Source organism: Lepidochelys kempii, chromosome 2 (genome assembly GCF_965140265.1).
Source record: "Lepidochelys kempii isolate rLepKem1 chromosome 2, rLepKem1.hap2, whole genome shotgun sequence".
NCBI lineage: Eukaryota > Metazoa > Chordata > Testudines > Cheloniidae > Lepidochelys > Lepidochelys kempii.
Window position 1 is genome coordinate 454,116 of NC_133257.1, and position 16,610 is coordinate 470,725.

General features: G+C 48.7%; 1 protein-coding gene across 32 annotated transcripts in view; it reads right to left on the reverse strand.

Moving 5' to 3' along the window:
- The window catches only part of SCRIB (scribble planar cell polarity protein), a 238,659-nt gene that overhangs the window by 50,147 nt on the left and 171,902 nt on the right, over nt 1–16,610 (reverse strand). For 19 of the 32 annotated variants that reach the window (XR_012157045.1, XM_073329722.1, XM_073329726.1 and 16 more), the window contains 7 exons: nt 16,114–16,242; nt 12,517–12,615; nt 12,289–12,336; nt 11,721–11,880; nt 4,624–4,798; nt 2,551–2,640; nt 1,926–2,114 (listed from right to left, as the gene is read on the reverse strand). Coding sequence is in view for 31 of the 32 variants with exons in the window: in XM_073329722.1 (XP_073185823.1) it covers nt 1,926–2,114; nt 2,551–2,640; nt 4,624–4,798; nt 11,721–11,880; nt 12,289–12,336; nt 12,517–12,615; nt 16,114–16,242 (890 nt within the window). In the remaining variant the exon portion in view is untranslated. Of the gene's footprint in view, nt 1–1,925; nt 2,115–2,550; nt 2,641–4,623; nt 4,799–11,720; nt 11,881–12,288; nt 12,337–12,516; nt 12,616–16,113; nt 16,243–16,610 lie in introns of those variants that run through there. The other 13 variants (XM_073329746.1, XM_073329745.1, XM_073329733.1 and 10 more) reach the window with 5 other exon arrangements.

The window sequence follows — 16,610 nt, forward strand, 5'->3', positions numbered from 1 at the left end:
TGGCCATTTTGAATAAGGCCAAATTGTGAACTTTAAGGACAAAACTTAGACGTTAAGATTGTTAGTAACTTTGCTTAATAATAACAGGGCTTTGGAGCTGTGCTGCGGCTCCGCTCCAGCTCCAGGCAAAAACCTGCAGCTCCACTGCTCTGGAGCTGCTTCGTGCTCCATCTCCGGGCTCCACGCCGAAGCCCTGAATAATAACCTAGTTTCTTCAAATGTACATTTAAGACTATCTTTTCAGTTTGTTAGCTAGAAGGTGCCCCAAAAATGAGAGAAATGTTTCTTAAAGGACTAATTTTTAACTAATTTACACTTCAACCGTTATCTGAAAAATTCTCAGAAAATTCCATTCCTTTTCAGATTATGTGCTGTAAATTGGGGGAAGATACACTGTACTCTCCATGAAAAACAATGAGGGAAAATCCCTGTTTCAAGTGGAAAAACAGAACCCACCCTTAATGACAGCAGTGCTCTGTGTCATGTGCCATACAAGTGCAAACCCCTGACACTATGCGTGGGGGAGCAGAAATGGCCAGAAGGGAGCTACGAGACCAAAGAGCCATTTACAACAGAGTGTACAATGTGACACAGTAACAGAATGAGACCAGTGCTACTTGGGGCTGCTCTAGAGAGGCATGAAATGAAAAGCAGAGATAGCCCATAGTAATACACTGACTGAAATGTCATGCCTATATCTGGGTGCCTCATATTAAACAGTGAAGAAACTTCAGAGAAGAGCAACAGTGCTCCGGCAGCCAGAGGGCCAGATTTATAGGGAGAGATTATACAGAATGCCATAAAATGTGGTGAAATTAAGGAAGTGCTATGGAAGAACGTCCTGGCTGGAAGAGGGATCTGGCTGGAGAATCATCCCCTCACAGAGGAAGGAATGGGAACCCTGTTGCTGAGGCATCGTCTCCCCAGGGAAAGAGGGATGAGCCCTGGTTCTGTGAACATTGGTTCAATTTGGTTTTAAATAACTATAAAAAGTACAATAATACTATGCGACCTTTCTAATAACATGGGACTCTCAGCTTTCCAGCCTCAAACCAATGCACTGGCTCTAGCATCTTCCATCCAAGGCTCTAGAAGACTTTACAAACATTAACTCATTCATCCTCATAGCCTCCATGGGAGGAAGATCCCCAACATACACAGGAACATAGGAATTGCCAGACTGGATCAGACCCAAAGTCCATCTAGACCAGTATCCTGTCTCCAGCAGTGGTCAGCACCAGGTGCTTCAGAGGAATGGGCAAGAAACCTTGTGGTAACAATTGTGGAATAATCTACACCCATGAAGATCTCATTCTAACTCCTAATAGAGACTGTTTTAAATCCCGAAGCAGGAGTTTTTATCTTGTTTCCAAAATGTTTGTTTGCATTAATTGTTATAACTTTGGACATGTTTGTTATCCATGTAACTGTTCAATCCCTATTTGAACCTGGCCTCAATAACATCTTGTGGTTGTGAGTTCCACAGTCTAATTGCCCATTATGTGTGTAGAAAGGCATTTCCTTTTATTAGTTTTGCATTTGCCACCTTTTAAGTTTCACTGCAAGTCTCTTTGTTCTGATTCTATGGAACAGGTGGAAAAAACAGGTGCAAAGAGAGGGAAGGGAATTGCGCAATGTCACATGAACGTCAGTGCCTGAGCTGAAGTCAATACAATGAGACTTTATTGTCATGAAGACCTACACAAGTGTTGCTAAAGTATAAAGAAGAGACGAACCCCTCAAGCTCCTGTCAGAGGTAGACAGGATTGGATAGGCAGATAGGCCTGTGCACTATGTTCTGGTCACTACAACCTCCCTTACCCCTGGCCCCTAAACATTCCCTCTCTCTGATGCTACAGATTCAATGACACGACATCAGACCCTGCTAGTAAAGAAAGAGGGATAGCAGGCTCCCCTTGACTCACCGTGCTGCCCTCCACATGGCTCGTTTCTCTGCCTCCAGGGCCCGGCGCTCAGCTGGAGACAGCTCCTTCTCCTGGGTACTCAGGAATTCAGGGCTCTGCATCCGCAATCGCTCCTGGTGCCGTCGCTCAGCTTTGGCCGTTCGCACAGGTGCCCCTGTCTCGCCCCCTCCTGGGTAAACTGGGATCAGTCTGGGAAGAGAAGCCAGGAATAACAAGGGGCTTGGCCCAGCCCACCCTCCAGCCCCCAGACTTCCTGCTCTCCCTCCTCAAAGTAGAGGTCCTACCTTGTACCCTGCCCAAAGCCCTGAGCCCCCCAAGATCTCCTCAAAGGAAGGGCCCCACAGCATCCCTAGTCCAACCCCCCAGGCTTCTGGCTCTCACTAAGTACCCAACCCATGCCCCGCACGCCCTGTACCCGACCCATGCCCCCCAACACCTATCCCTCCCCAAAGACAGGTCTCTGCTCTATATCCCACACCTCCCCGAAGCCTGCCTGCTACCCCATTCCTTGCTGAAAGGCAGAGTGGTCTGGCCCACTATGTGGCAGTCTGTGGGCAGCAGGCAGGGAAGGGCAGGGGGTGTTGCAGTGCAGTGTTACTCCCCCCCCTCCAGAGTGCCCTCTTACCCAGACATAGAGTTAGGTCTCTGCTCGGGCCTGAATCCTTCTTCCAGTGAGTTTCTCTGGGAGCTGCTGTGCTCGTCCGCCTCAGAGATCCTGGCAGCAACACAGGCATGTCAACCAAGCGTGCTGGAGGCATGCGCACCAGGGAGGGCTCAGAGCACAGACCCCCTGCCCAGGGACCTGAGCCACAGGAAGCAAACACTGCAACTCACTCAGTGATGTGGCTCTTGGTTGATCTGCCTGACAGCCTTGGCATCATGCACATAGAGCTTATCCCTCCAGCCCCACCTGCCCGGGGGAGGAAGCCTTCAAGGGCATGTGAGCAGGGTCAGTAGGAATGAGTCACCTGGTAACCAGGTCAGTTGGTGAAACCAGAACTTGCAGATCATGGGAAGAGCCTCCCAGGTCCTACGGCAGAACCTCAAGAGACTGGGAGCAGGCTGACAGGTACACATCCTCTTCATTCTGCCTCACCTTTGTTATCACTGAGACTGCCGGCACCTGCCCTGTAATCTGAGAGCCATCCCCTTCCTTCTACCTCCAGGCTGGGGATTTCTCCTCAGAATCTTGAAGAGCCTACCTTTCTCTCTGTTCTGACATCATGAGCTCTCAGCAGGTCCAGGCCCCAATCATGTCCCATCTCCATTATCACAGCTGCATCCTCTCTGATATATGCATCTATCTCACCCCAGACAGGCACCCAAACTCATCTTCCTCACCCAGAGGTCTGACTGTCACCCTGGCCTGATGTATCAAGTGTAAATTATTGTGCTCACCTGACAGCTCTTTCCTAAATCCAACCCTGCTCCCTCCAGCCTCCAGGCTGTGATGGTTGACTGACCGCTTCTTGCTTTTCCTTTGCTGATGTCAGATCTCTCTGAAGGCACAAAGTCTGCCCTCAGGCAGCCCTCGTAGACACCCTTTGCAATGCCATTGGCCCAGTGTGCTCTATGTATAAGTCAGCACAGAATTTGGCCCTGAATAAGCAACCAAATATTTTATTTCCTATCACAATATTGCCACCAGCTGCCTATTCCCACCCAGATCAGAGAAGGAGTTGATTGGGTAGAGAAGTTGTAGCCTGTTCCCACCCTAAGTACCGTCCTTCTATTAAACTCACTGGAGACCAACTGAGCAATCAGCCTGAGGTGCAACTGAGCCAGTGATGTGGATGCCACAGATACATTCTCCAGAGCTCACTGTAGGATGGACTGGCCCACAACCCTTTAGCCCACCAAAGGGAGAGCACCAAAGGGCGGTGACCTGCACCCCACCTTCACAGAGTGACGCTATCTGAGCTGCATCCAGCTGTGGGGAGAGGAGGGATAAACTGCCTCTGCAAAGACTGCATGTTTGGCTGCTGCCCTTATTTAGTGTTTGCCAGGAGCCCAGTTTAGCATGGCAGTGCAGTGGGGAACCCTCACTATGCAGGTGTAATGCGAGGTGTTTCTGGACTGAGACTGGATGCTACAAATGCTAATGAGGAGATGGGGAGCAGAAACTGGAGCAAACATGAGGGTATGGAGCGTGGTCAGGCAGGATGAGAAGACTCTAAGCCAAAGCATACAAGACAAAGATGATTGGCCCTTTGGCCCGAGGCATGGTCCTGCTGCAGCTTATGGGGAAAGAGTCAGACAGACAAGATTCTGAGACAGTTCAAAGGCAGCAACCTGAGCTTTATTCCGTTTGAAGCCCAATGCTCCACCTGTAAGGCAAATCTGCAGGGAAAGGAATGAAAGAAGCACCACCAACGCAGAACCGCAGCCTGGGGAAAGAGACTCCTGCAGACCCAGGCGTAATGCAAGAGCCTAAAGGGCAGGGCTTGGCACAGGCTCAGCAAAGAGGTGCGTGTCCCAAGCTAACCACAACTACAATCAATGACTCCAGGTACCCAAGGGCAGGATCTGGGCAGCCACTCATTTGAGAACAAGGACCTGGAGACAAACTGTATGCCTTGTGATACCCAATTCCCCAGCAAAGGTGGTGGGGCCTGCCCACACCTCCCCATCTGGGGAAAGGTGATGCTGGCCAACTCCTAGGACACAGAGCTGGATCTGAGCTGCCAGCTGGTCTTACCGAGTTGCCGGGGACTGGATGCTCCTTCCATTTAGTCTCTTGATCTTGTACTCCACTCCTTCGATGATGACACTGGACTGCATGCTCATATCGGGCATCTGCTTCCCCACATCCTCCTCTTCCTCCTCCTCCTCCTCCTCCAACAGCAGAGCCCGTTTCTGCTGCAGTTTACGAGCTGCCAAAATGAGACAGACCCATATGAGTGGGAAGAGAACTGCAGAGCTGGCTGCCAGCAGTGTTTCCCATGGCCACCGAGGTTCATGGGAACAATCTCTGGGTAGGTCCTTTCCCTTTAAGGGCCTCGCTCACTCTCTGCAATAGAATCCTACAGTTTCTGTAACCGTCTTTGAATCGATTCCCTCCCTGAAGACACACTTCTCTTGAGCTCTCTTAGCATCTACTCCTTTACCAGCCTCGATGCCTTTCAACCTGTCCTCTTAATCACTTCTTTGTAATCAGCAAAACCTTTTCCCTACCTTTCTTCCTGGCTATAATCTCAGAAAGCCTCCAACTGCTTCACCCTCTGTAACTCCTCCATGGATGGGAACCGCCTAGGAACCAATGGGCAGACCCCCTGTTGAGATGGACCCCACAGGATCTGATATGCGTGTCTGGGATCAGACCTCTAGGAGTCAACAGCTAGATTCAGACCTATCCCTCCATGGACATAGAGCCCCAGGAGCTAACGGGCAAACATCATCCCCCCCCAGCTGAGCTGACAAGCAGACCCACTCCCCACACATCAGGAACAGTGAAATGGGGAGCCAATAGGTAGGACTCTGCTGGGGGGATGGAGGCCAGATTAGCTGATGATCCTGCCCACCCAACGAAGGCCAGAGTCATGGCAAGGGATGGGCAAAACTCCACCCACCTCCCATGGGCACAGACTGTTCAGAGGCCTATATTCTCATAGATCTATAGACTGATAGGCTTTAAGGTCAGAAGGGACCATCGTGATCATCTAGTCTGACTTCCTGCACATCATAGGCCACAGAACCTCACTCACCCACTCCTGAAATAGATTCCTAACCTTTGGTTGAGTTACTGAAGGCCTCAAATCATGGTTTAAAGACTTCAAGTTACAGAGAATCCACCATGTACACTAGTTTAAACCTGCAAGTGACATGTAACCTGTGGTGCAGGAAGGCGAAAAACCCCCAGGGTCTCTGCCAAACTGACCAAAGGGAAAATTCCTTCCCAACCCCAGGTATGGCGATCAGTTAGACCTTTCACCTAAGATGGGTTTAAGCATGCAGGGGTTGGAAGGCAGGGGAATGCAAGAGGGGGATACTTTTTTTTTTTATACAAGAAGGGGATATTTTTGAGACCTGTCCAACCACTTTGCCTGCTTCCATGGCCCGCACATCTTGGGAAGCTTGAGTAATACTGTAGTGTCTGGAGAAGGTATGCACAACCACTACGTTGCTGCTTTGTAAATGTCTGCTATTGCAATGTTGTTCAAAAAGGCTGATGAAGTAGAATGAGCCCTAGTGAAGTGGGCTATTATCCTTGGTGAAGGAGGGACCTTTGCCAGATCTTGTGTGGTCCAGATAAAATGCCAGAGCCCTCCGAAAATCCCAGGTATGAAGTTTTTCTTCAATCCTGGAAGAATGAGGCTTCAGAAAGAACACTGGAAGATAGTCTGGTTGAAGTAGAATGAAGATATGACTTGAGGCATACATTTAGGGAGTGGCCTGAGAGAGACCTTGCCTTTGTGGAATACTGTAAAAGGAGAGTTGGCTGAAAGTTCCTGTATCTCTCTCAAACACCTTGCAGAGGTAACTACTATCAAAAACACTGGTTTCATTGATAGCAGCAGTAGAGTTGTTGCCAAGGGTTCAAAGGAGGAACCCATCAAGTGAGACACAACTAAATTCAGGTCCTGTGAAGGTACAGGATTGGAAACAGGAGGGTACACATGAATAAGACCCTTTAAAAAAATGGATGTTTCTCTGCAAATTATTATTTTGGGTAAGTTTTATGCTCTGTTTTATTCAGGAGGTCAGACTAGATGATCACAGTGGTCCCTTCTGGTCTTGGACTCTATGAATCCATGAAAATCAAAGAATATTAGGGTTGGAAGAGACCTCAGGAGGTCATCTAGTCCAATCCCCTGCTCAAAGCAGGACCAACACCAACTCAGTCATCCCAGCCAGGGCTTTGTCAAGCTGGGCCTTAAAAGCCTCTAAGGATGGAGATTCCACCACCTCCCTAAGGAACCCATTCCAGTGCTTCACTACTCTCCTAGTGAAATAGTGTTTCCTAATATACAACCTAGACCTCCCACACTGCAACTGGAGACCATTGCTTCTTGTTCTGCCATCTGCCACGCTGAGAACAGCCTAGTTCCATCCTCTTTGGAACCCCTCTTCAGGTAGTTGAAGGCTGCTATCAAATCTCCCCTCACTCTTCTCTTTTGTAGACTAAATAACCCCAGTTCCCTCAGCCTCTCTTCGTAAGTCATGTGCCCCAACCCCCTAATCATTTTCGTTGCCCTCTGCTGGACTCTCTCCAATTTGTCCACATCCTTTCTGTAATGGGGGACCCAAAACTGGACACAGTACTCCAGATTTCAGAGTAACAGCCGTGTTAGTCTGTATTCGCAAAAAGAAAAGGAGTACTTGTGGCACCTTAGAGACTAACCAATTTATTTGAGCATGAGCTCACGAAAGCTCATGCTCAAATAAATTGGTTAGTCTCTAAGGTGCCACAAGTACTCCTTTTCTTTTTGCGAGTACTCCAGATGAGGTCTCACCAATGTTGAATAGAGGGGAACAATCACGTCCCTTGATGTACTGGCCTCACCAGTGCCAAATAGAAGGGAATAATCACTTCCCTCGATCTGCTGGCAAGGCTCCTACTAATGCAGCCCAATATGCCGTTAGCCTTCTTGGCAACAAGGGCACACTGTTGACTCATATCCAGATTCTCGTCCACTGAAATCCCCAGGTCCTTTTCTGCAGAACTGCCACTTAGCTAGTCAGTTCCCAGCCTGTAGCGGTGCATGGGATTCTTCCATCCTAAGTGCAGGAGACTGCACTTGTCCTTGTTGAACCTCATCAGATTTATTTTGGCCCAATCCTCCTGTTTGTCTAGGTCACTCGGGACCCTATCCTACCCTCCAGCATATCTGTCTCCCCCCCATCTTAGTGTCATCTGCAAACTTGCTGAGGGTCCAATCCATCCCATCAACCAGATCATTAATGAAGATGTTGAACAAAACTGGCCCCCGGACCAACCCACAGGGCACTCCACTGATACCGGCTGCCAACTAGACATCAAGCCATTGATCACTACCCGTTGAGCCTGACGATTTAGCCAGCTTTCTGCCAACCTTATAGGGTTCATTCATCCAATCCATACTTCTTCATTCATCCAATCCATACTTCTTTAACTTGCTGACAAGAATACTATGCGAGACCGTATCAAAAGCTTTGCTAAAATCAAAGTATATCATGTCCACCACTTCCCCCTTATCCACAGAGCCAGTTATCTCATCATACAAGGCAATCAGGTTGGTTAGGCATGACTTGCCCTTCGTGAATCCATGTTGACGCTTCCTGATCACCTTCCTCTCTTCCAAGTGCTTCAAAATAGATTCCTTGAGGACCTGCTCCATGATTTTTCTGGGGAGATTTGTTGGGGAAGAGTCAAAATGTTTTTTGTAAAGGGAAATCATGAATCACTAATCTACTAGAATTCTTTGCGGTGTAAACAAGCATGTGGAAAAGGGTGATCCAGTGGATATAGTGTACTTAGATTTTCAGAAAGCCTTTGACAAGGTCCCTCACCAAAGGCTCTTAAGCAAAGTAAGCTGTCATGGGATAAGAGGGAAGGTCCTTTCATGGATAAGTAACTGGTTAAAAGATAGGAAACAAAGGATAGAAATAAATGCTCAGTTTTCAGAATGGAGAGAGGTAAATAGTGGTGTCCCTCAGGGATCTGTACTGGGATCAGTACTGTTCAACATATTCATAAATGATCTGGAAAAAGAGATAGACAGTGAAGTGGCAAAATTCGCAGATGATACAAAACTACTTAAAATAGTTAAGTCCCAGGCTGACTGCAAAGAGCCACAAAAGGATCTCTCAAAACTGGGTGACTGGACAACAAAATGGCAGATGAAATTCAATGATAAATGCAACGTAACGCACATTGGAAAACATAATCCCAATTGTACATATAAAACGATGGGATCTAAATTAGCCATTACCACTCAAGAAAGAGATTTTTGGAGTCATTGTGGAGAGTTCTCTGAAAACATCTGTCAATGTGCAGCGGCAGTCAAAGAAGTGAACAGAATGTTGGGAATCATCAAGAAAGGGATAGATAGTAAGGCAGAAAATATCATATTGCCTTTGTATAAATCCATGGTACGCCCCCATCTTGTATACTTTGTGCAGATGTGGTCACCTAATCTCAAAAAAGATATATTGGAATTGGAAAAGGTTCAGAAAGGGGCAACAAAAATGATTAGGGGTATGGAATGGCTTCCGTATGAGGAGAGATTAATAAGACTGGAACTTTTCAGCTTGGAAAAGATGTCTAAGGGGGGATATGATTGATGTCTTTAAAATCATGACTGGTGTGGAGAAAGTAAATAAGGAAGTGTTATTTATTCCCTCTCATAACACAAGAACTAGGGGTCACCAAATGAAATTAATAGGCAGCAGGTTTAAAACAAACAAAAGGCAGTATTTTTTTCCACACAATGCACAGTCAACCTGTGGAACTCTCTGCCAGAGGCTGTTGTAAAGGCCAAGAGTATAACAGGGTTCAAAACAGACTAGATAAGTTCATGGAGTATAGGTCCATCAATGGCTATTCTCCAGGATGGGCAGGGATGATGTCACTAGCCTCTGTTTGTCAGAAGCTGGAAATGAGTGACAGGGGATGGATCACTTGATGAACACATGACTTATGAGGAGACGCTGAGGGAACTGGGGATGTTTAGTCTACGGAAGAGAAGAATGAGGGGGGATTTGATAGCTGCTTTCAACTACCTGAGAGGTGGTTCTAGAGAGGATGGTTCTAGACTATTCTCAGTGGTAGAAGAGGACAGGACAAGGAGTTATTGGTCTCAAGTTGCAGTGGGGGAGGTTTAGGTTGGATATTAGGAAAAACTTTTTCACTAGGAGGGTGGTGAAACACTGGAATGGGTTACCAAGGGAGGTGGTGGAATCTCCTTCCTTAGAGGTTTTTAAGGTCAGGCTTGACAAAGCTCTGGCTGGGATGATTTAGTTGGGGATTGGTCCTGCTTTGAGCAGGGGGTTGGACTAGATGACCTCCTGAGGTCCCTTCCAACCCTGATATTCTATGATTCTATGACTGCCTGTTCTATTCATTCCCTCTGGGGCACCTGGCATTGGCCACTGTTGGAAGACAGGATACTGGGCTAGATGGACCTTTGGTCTGACCCAGTATGGATGTTCTTATGTAAACAGTGAGGTGTCAAAATCTGTAGCTGATACAAAACTTCTCAGGATAGTTAAGTAGAAAGCAGACTGTGAAGCGACGCAAAGGGATTTCACAAAACTAGGTGACTGGGCAAAAAAATGGCAGATAAATGCAAAGTAATGAACATTGGAAAACATAATCCCAACTATACATTCAAAATGATGGGGTCTAAATTAGCTGTCACCACTCAAGGAAGAGATCTTGGAGTCACTGTGGATAGTTCTCTGAAAACATATACTCAATGTGCAGCGCAGCCAAAAAAGCAAACAGAATGTTGTGAATCATTAGGAAAGGGTTAGATAATAAGACAGAAAATCTTATATGGCCATACTGGGTCAGACTAAAGGTCCATCTAGCCCAGTGTCCTGTCTTCTGATGCCAGGTGCTTCAGAGGGAATGAACCCCCTGTTGCCCATTTCAGCTTCTGGCAAACATAGCCTAGGGACACCATCCCTACCCATCCTGGCTAATAGTCATTGGTGGACCTACCCTCCATGAATTTATCTCATTCTTTTTTGAACTCTGCTATTGTCTTGGCCTTCACAACAACCTCTGGCAGAGAGTTCCACAGGTTGACTGTGCATTGTGTGGAAAAAAATACTGCCTTTTGTTTGTTTTAAACCTGCTTCCTATTAATTTCATTTGGTGACCCTTAGTTCTTGTGTTATGAGAAGACTGCTGGGCAGGACGAAAAGCATTTAAAACTTGGCTTCTTAGTTTTCAGATCTGCCATAGAAGACACCTCAGTTTGGAGCCAAAGCTTACTTATCGTTGCTAAAAACTACCTATCCAAAACTGTAACTACTAACTATGTACAATCTTAACAGTGTAAAACTCTAAACCAAAATGTTTTTAGATAGCACTTGTATCAAAAATAGGATCTGGATCCAGGTCCAGAGAGGTTGGTAGTCTGCTGCTGCGGGCGGCTGGAAGGAGTGCTACAATCCCTTTTTATAGCCTCACCCTTAGACCCTTCAAAACAGGGAAGAGACGGGCAGGAGGCAGCAAATAAGTGCTTCAGTGGGCACTGCTAGCTACTGTTAACTGTCAGAGTTGTACAGGCCAGCCCATCCCAGGAGTGGGAAGCAAGCAAAGGAGAATCTCAGCTTCCATTTAAAACACAAACACGGTAGCACTCCTGGCTGTGGAGAGAAGCTTGAAGATGGGGCTCAGAGGGGCTCCAAAGCCAGAAGGCAAAGACAGACCCAACACGCGTCATTTTAAAGCCAGTCTCATGATTTTTCAGGCCTGACCACAGGGGTTCAATATTTTATGGTACTGTTGCTTGAGACACCCTCCCGCCCATCCTAATAAACTGGAACCCAGGAGCCGATGGCTGGAAATTAGAATATTTCCAATTCCAAACATCCAAGCAGCGGGGTTCTGGAATAGCCTTCTGGTAGGAGCAGGGGGCAAACAGCCCAACTACTTGTAAGGTGGAGCTTGGTAAGTTTATGAATGGGATGATAGGACAGAGTTGCCTGTAATAGCAGTGGACTGGACTCAGTGACTCAGGAGGTCCCTACCAGTCCCATGTTCAATAGGCAGGATCCCCCACTCTCAAAAGCCAACAGGCAGGGGACAGACCCCGCAAGAGCACAAAAGAGAAACCTAACACCCCAAAACTGACTCCATCGCACCTTCCTCCTCCTTCATTTTCTTCAGGTCATCCTCCCCCACCAGGGAGACACGCTTGGGGGGCTTCTCCACCTGCTGCTGCTTCACCTCGATCTCAAAGTACTTTTGCCTCTCACGGAAGGATCGCTGCTCTGGGCTGTGCAGTCCCCTGGACGACATCATCTGCAACAGCCACAGCAGCATGTCAGCCACTAAAAGACCCTGCCCCATATCCAATCCCCGCAGGCAAGTGCCCATGCCTACCTTTCCTGTGTCCCTACCCCACGTCCAATCTCTTCAGGCATGTGCCCTGTGCCCACCTTCCCTGGATCCCTGCCCCATATCCAATCTCCCTGAGTATATGTCCCATGCCTGCCTTCCCTAGGTCCCTACCCCATATCTAGTCCCTTCAGGCACAGGCCACATGCCTGCTTTCATCAGGTCCCTACCCCATGTCTGAACCCTCTCTCCACATTGCCACAGATGGGAACTTTGCCTCCTATCTACCCACATTGGGATCCTGCCCTTATCCCCCAAAGTCTGTGATCAGGACTCCCAACTCCAACTCCATTTCCAGCCACTGAAACTCACCTCAGGAGAAGCTTTAGGTTTCTCGGTGCTTGTCTGACCGTGCGTCTCCTGAGGAGAGAGAGAAAAGGGAAACTTTTGAGAGAGGGGTTATCTTTGTCTTTGCCTCACCCACAGCACCTCCTGCCTCCATTCTCATTCCTGACCCACCTGTGATGCTCCCAGTATCCCCATCGTCCCTGCCACCCTGGTGTCTGTGCAGCCAGGTCATCATCCCTGCCCTACCCCTACCTTATTTGCCTGCGACAGGGGCACCGCTGCAAAGGTCTTGTATGCCTGCTTGACATTGACTGGGACATCCTCAGGAGAGGGGGGAGAGGGGGGACGCAGCTGCAGAGACAGAGACAGAAGAGGTCAGGCTAATCATAGCTGCTATAAAGAAGAGAATAGGAAAAGAACCAGCCCCTTATGTATTTTGAGACTGGAGAGTGGAGCATCAGAGACAGAGCCCCCAGCCTCGGACAGAGTAGCTGCCATGCACCGTGGCTTCCTTGGACACGAGCATGTTACACTGCTGGCTCTCATGTCCTGGATAGGCCAATGCTTCTTCTGGCGGCAGAGCCTCCTGGTTCAGTGGGGGTTTCCCAGGTGGCAGTGCTGCTCCCAGGCTCCTTGGGGATTGTAGGCAGACATAAGCTAGTGTGGCTGAGCCGAAAACAATGGGCTCTATGGGTAGCCAAACACTGGACTCCAGTTCCTAAGTCTGGATTGGCTATGCCAGATTTTAGAGTACCTCACAGTATTTGTGAAGGCCAAGACTATAACAGAGTTCAGGTTACCTCTCAGCCTTGTCTCTGGTGCTAGGCCAGTTATCCCTGCAAGACGGCCTGGCCGTTTCCTCCTGTATTTCAGTGCCGGACTATTGCACTCCTACTTAAACCAGTGTCAGTGCCGGTGCTCACACACCCCCTACCTGAGGGCTCCTGTAGATTTCTGTGGTCCTCTTACTAGCACTGAGAACATCTCAGCTGCCTTCTAGGAAGGGATCTATCATCTGCAGGACCCACCATCTCCTCTTCTTGCCTCCTTAAGCGTTTCCCCACTTAGCATCTTTGCCAATGTACTGACAGAAAAGACTGAGACGATCCAACAGGACTTCACGTTCCTTGTAACTTTTCTGCTCTCCTCCTTTCACCTTCTGTCTCCCCCACCCCCCAATCCCATCCCAGACACACATCTGCCTTGCCCCTATTCTCACCCCCTTCACAACACAACCACACCCTAATCCCCCGGGATAAAAATCCACCTGAGATCCCGCACTTCTGCCACCTCCCTCCTCCCCTTCATCACTACAGTCAGTGAACGTGCCACCTATGACCAGTGCCTTGACCTCCTGCTTCCAGCCTCACCCTTGACTCTCTCTGAGCTGGCTTCTCCTCTCTCCCCTGAAAAGGGAACACGCCTGCTTTACATGGCTGCCTATAAACAAACTCCTCTGCTCCTCGCCTTTTCCTTCCTATATGGGGAGCGGTACCCTATTCAGGGCCTCAGGACGGTGGGGGCAAGAGCTTTCCTCACCAGTGGTTACATGGTCTCTCCCCTTCAATTCCACACTTGATTCCTTCCCTCTTTTCCCGCTCCCTCAGCCCCTTTGGCTGCCTTAACTCAGCCTTGCTTGTTTGCTGCCCTTCTCTTTGCTCTAACGGTGATATCTATTCTTGTTTGGTTGTCTTCCCTTCTGCTCAGATTAACAATAATCCACCCAGCTTGGAAAGAGATTTTAAAATACAGTAACTCCTTGCTTAACGTTATAGTTACATTCCTGAAAAATGCTACTTTAAGCAAAACCATGTTAAGCGAATCCAATTTCTCCATAAGAATTAATGTAAAGAGGGGGAGTTAGATTCCAGGGAATTTTTTTTCACCAGACAAAAGACATTTTATATATTTTATATATATATATACACACAGTATACGTTTTAAACAAACAGTTTAATACTGTACACATTCTAAGCTTGGTTGAGGTGATGGAGTCAGAGGGGGGGATATTTCCCAGGGAATGTCTTACTGCTAAATGATGAACTATCACTCGGCTGAGCCCTCATGGGTTAACACATTGTTAATGTAGCCTCACACTCTACAAGGCAGCAGGAATGGAGGGAGGGGAGACAGCATGGCAGAGAGACAGAGACACAAATCCTGTGTGAGAGAGAGAGACATGCATTGCCCCTTTAAGTACGCTGACCCCACTCTAAGTACACTGCCTTTTTAAGGTTTCAGAGTAGCAGCCCTGTTAGTCTGTATTCGCAAAAAGAACAGGAGGACTTGTGGCACCTTAGAGACTAACCAATTTATTTGAGCAGAAGCTTTCGTGGGCTACAGCTCACTGCATCGGATGATTTAAGTAAATCAGCAAGTTGAGACAGCAGCCGCTGCCAGCAAGCTCTCTCCATCCTGAGCCCTGTCATGTCCCCCCCTGCTCTATGGAGAGCGGATAAGCGGGGGGCAGGAACGGGGGGTGGGGGACACTCTGACATTAGCACCCCTCTTCCCCCGCCTACTTGCACAGTAAGCAGGAGGCTCCCAGGAGCAGCTCCAGGGCAGAAGGCAGGAGCAGCACACAGCAGTGGAGGGAGGGACAGCTGAACTGCCGGCAATTGATAGCCTGCTGAGCAGCTGCTGAACAGGAAACTTAGGAGAGTGGGGAGTTGATGGGAGGCTGCCGGTTCACCCTGGTGCCAAGCCGCCACCAGCTTGCTCCAACGGGCTGCTCTTTCTGCCAGCAGTGGACAAAACAGGTGACTGCCACACAACGTTATAAGGGAGCATTGCGCAACTTTAAACAAGCATGTTCCCTAATTGATCAGCAACGAAACAATGGAACAACATTAACCGGGACGACTTTAAGTGAGGAGTTACTGTATCTGAATCACTTGAACTCTGGCTCTTCAGCCTAGGTCTCATTTGGGCCCAGACAGGGATGTCTGTCCAGTTCATACTGTGACTCTTTGAGGCAGGCTGGATCTCTCTCTAGGTTTTCAATAGTGCCACACAGGCACTGTGAAAACGAGTAACAGGACCATTGGCATATTTCCCTGCTGCAACTGGACCAGTGTTCTTGTGTGATAATTCTTGCCAGAGCACAGAAATCCTGTGTCTGGGCCCCTAATGTCCAGGCCACAGAGACCTGCAGAGATTCCTCGCTCCTGACTGTGATACCATCTTGTAGCAATTGCCAATGCGCAAGCAATCATTCTGCAAAGCAGCAATGGTGCAGTGCTCCCCAGCGAAGGGGGCAGAGCCACACAGCTAGGTAACAGCAAGAAGCTGTTGCCCTGGTGTGTGAGAGATAATGACAGGACAAAAGATCTGAAGGGCTTTATACATCAAGAGAACGCAGCACCTTATAGGTAAATGAAAGTCCGAGACTCTATCTGCCCTGGGGATTTCAGCCACTGGTGCAGCTGCACTGATGCAAATCCTGGCACAGACAAGCAAAGTCGTCATGTGCCACTGTGCTGCTCACCCCTGTTTGAAACCAGAGTAAGCTGCACTGGTGCGAATCAGGATTCTGTCTGTCTTTCCTGGGGTTCTCACCAGGATAGCGTCACTGGTGGTTACCCAAAGATGGCTGTAACGAGAGCAAATCCCAGCGTACACAAGACTACGGAGCACCCAGCACTCCAGTGCCTTTCAGATGGGGCAGAGAGCTCCTCCAGGGACCAGAGAGGGTTGGTTGGCGTTTCGGCCCATAATGAGCAAATTCCCTTTAAACCCGATGGGCATCACTAGGAGGGTGTGTGTAGCTTGCCTGCCAGGAAGGGTGGCACAGCAACCACCAGGAACAGGCTGACTCAGCTCAGTGAGAAGGAACTGCAGGCCACTTACAGAGTTCTGGACACTGGAGCATGACTCAGGTTGCTGGAAGGGGTTGGGGCTGTCCCTGCCCTCCGAACTAGGTGGGGCCGCGTTTTGTCGCACACGGGAGAGAGGCTGAATGACGCCCGGCTTGGTCTGCTTGTGCCCACACCACACAACAGGGAAAAGGTAGAGTAAGGGACAAGAGACAGAAAAGAGAGACAAGAAAAGTTAGGGCAGCAAGACATCCCTGGCATCCAAAAGAGGGGGGCAGATCCTGTTTGAAACTCTTGGGTGCAGCTTCTCAGCCACACTGCCGACCCAGTCAGAGGCAGCAGGCTGTGAGAGGGATAAAGGCACCTTAACAATAGCCCCCACTGATATGTGGGAGGGAGAGCAACAGCAGCTATCAAGCATCAGCCAACCCCCCAGGATGAAGATGTGCAGAACTAGACAAGCAATAAGGTCAGGGCAGGGCCCAGTGGCTCCACACAAGCCCAGGGCACAAGCACAAGTCTACAATGCAA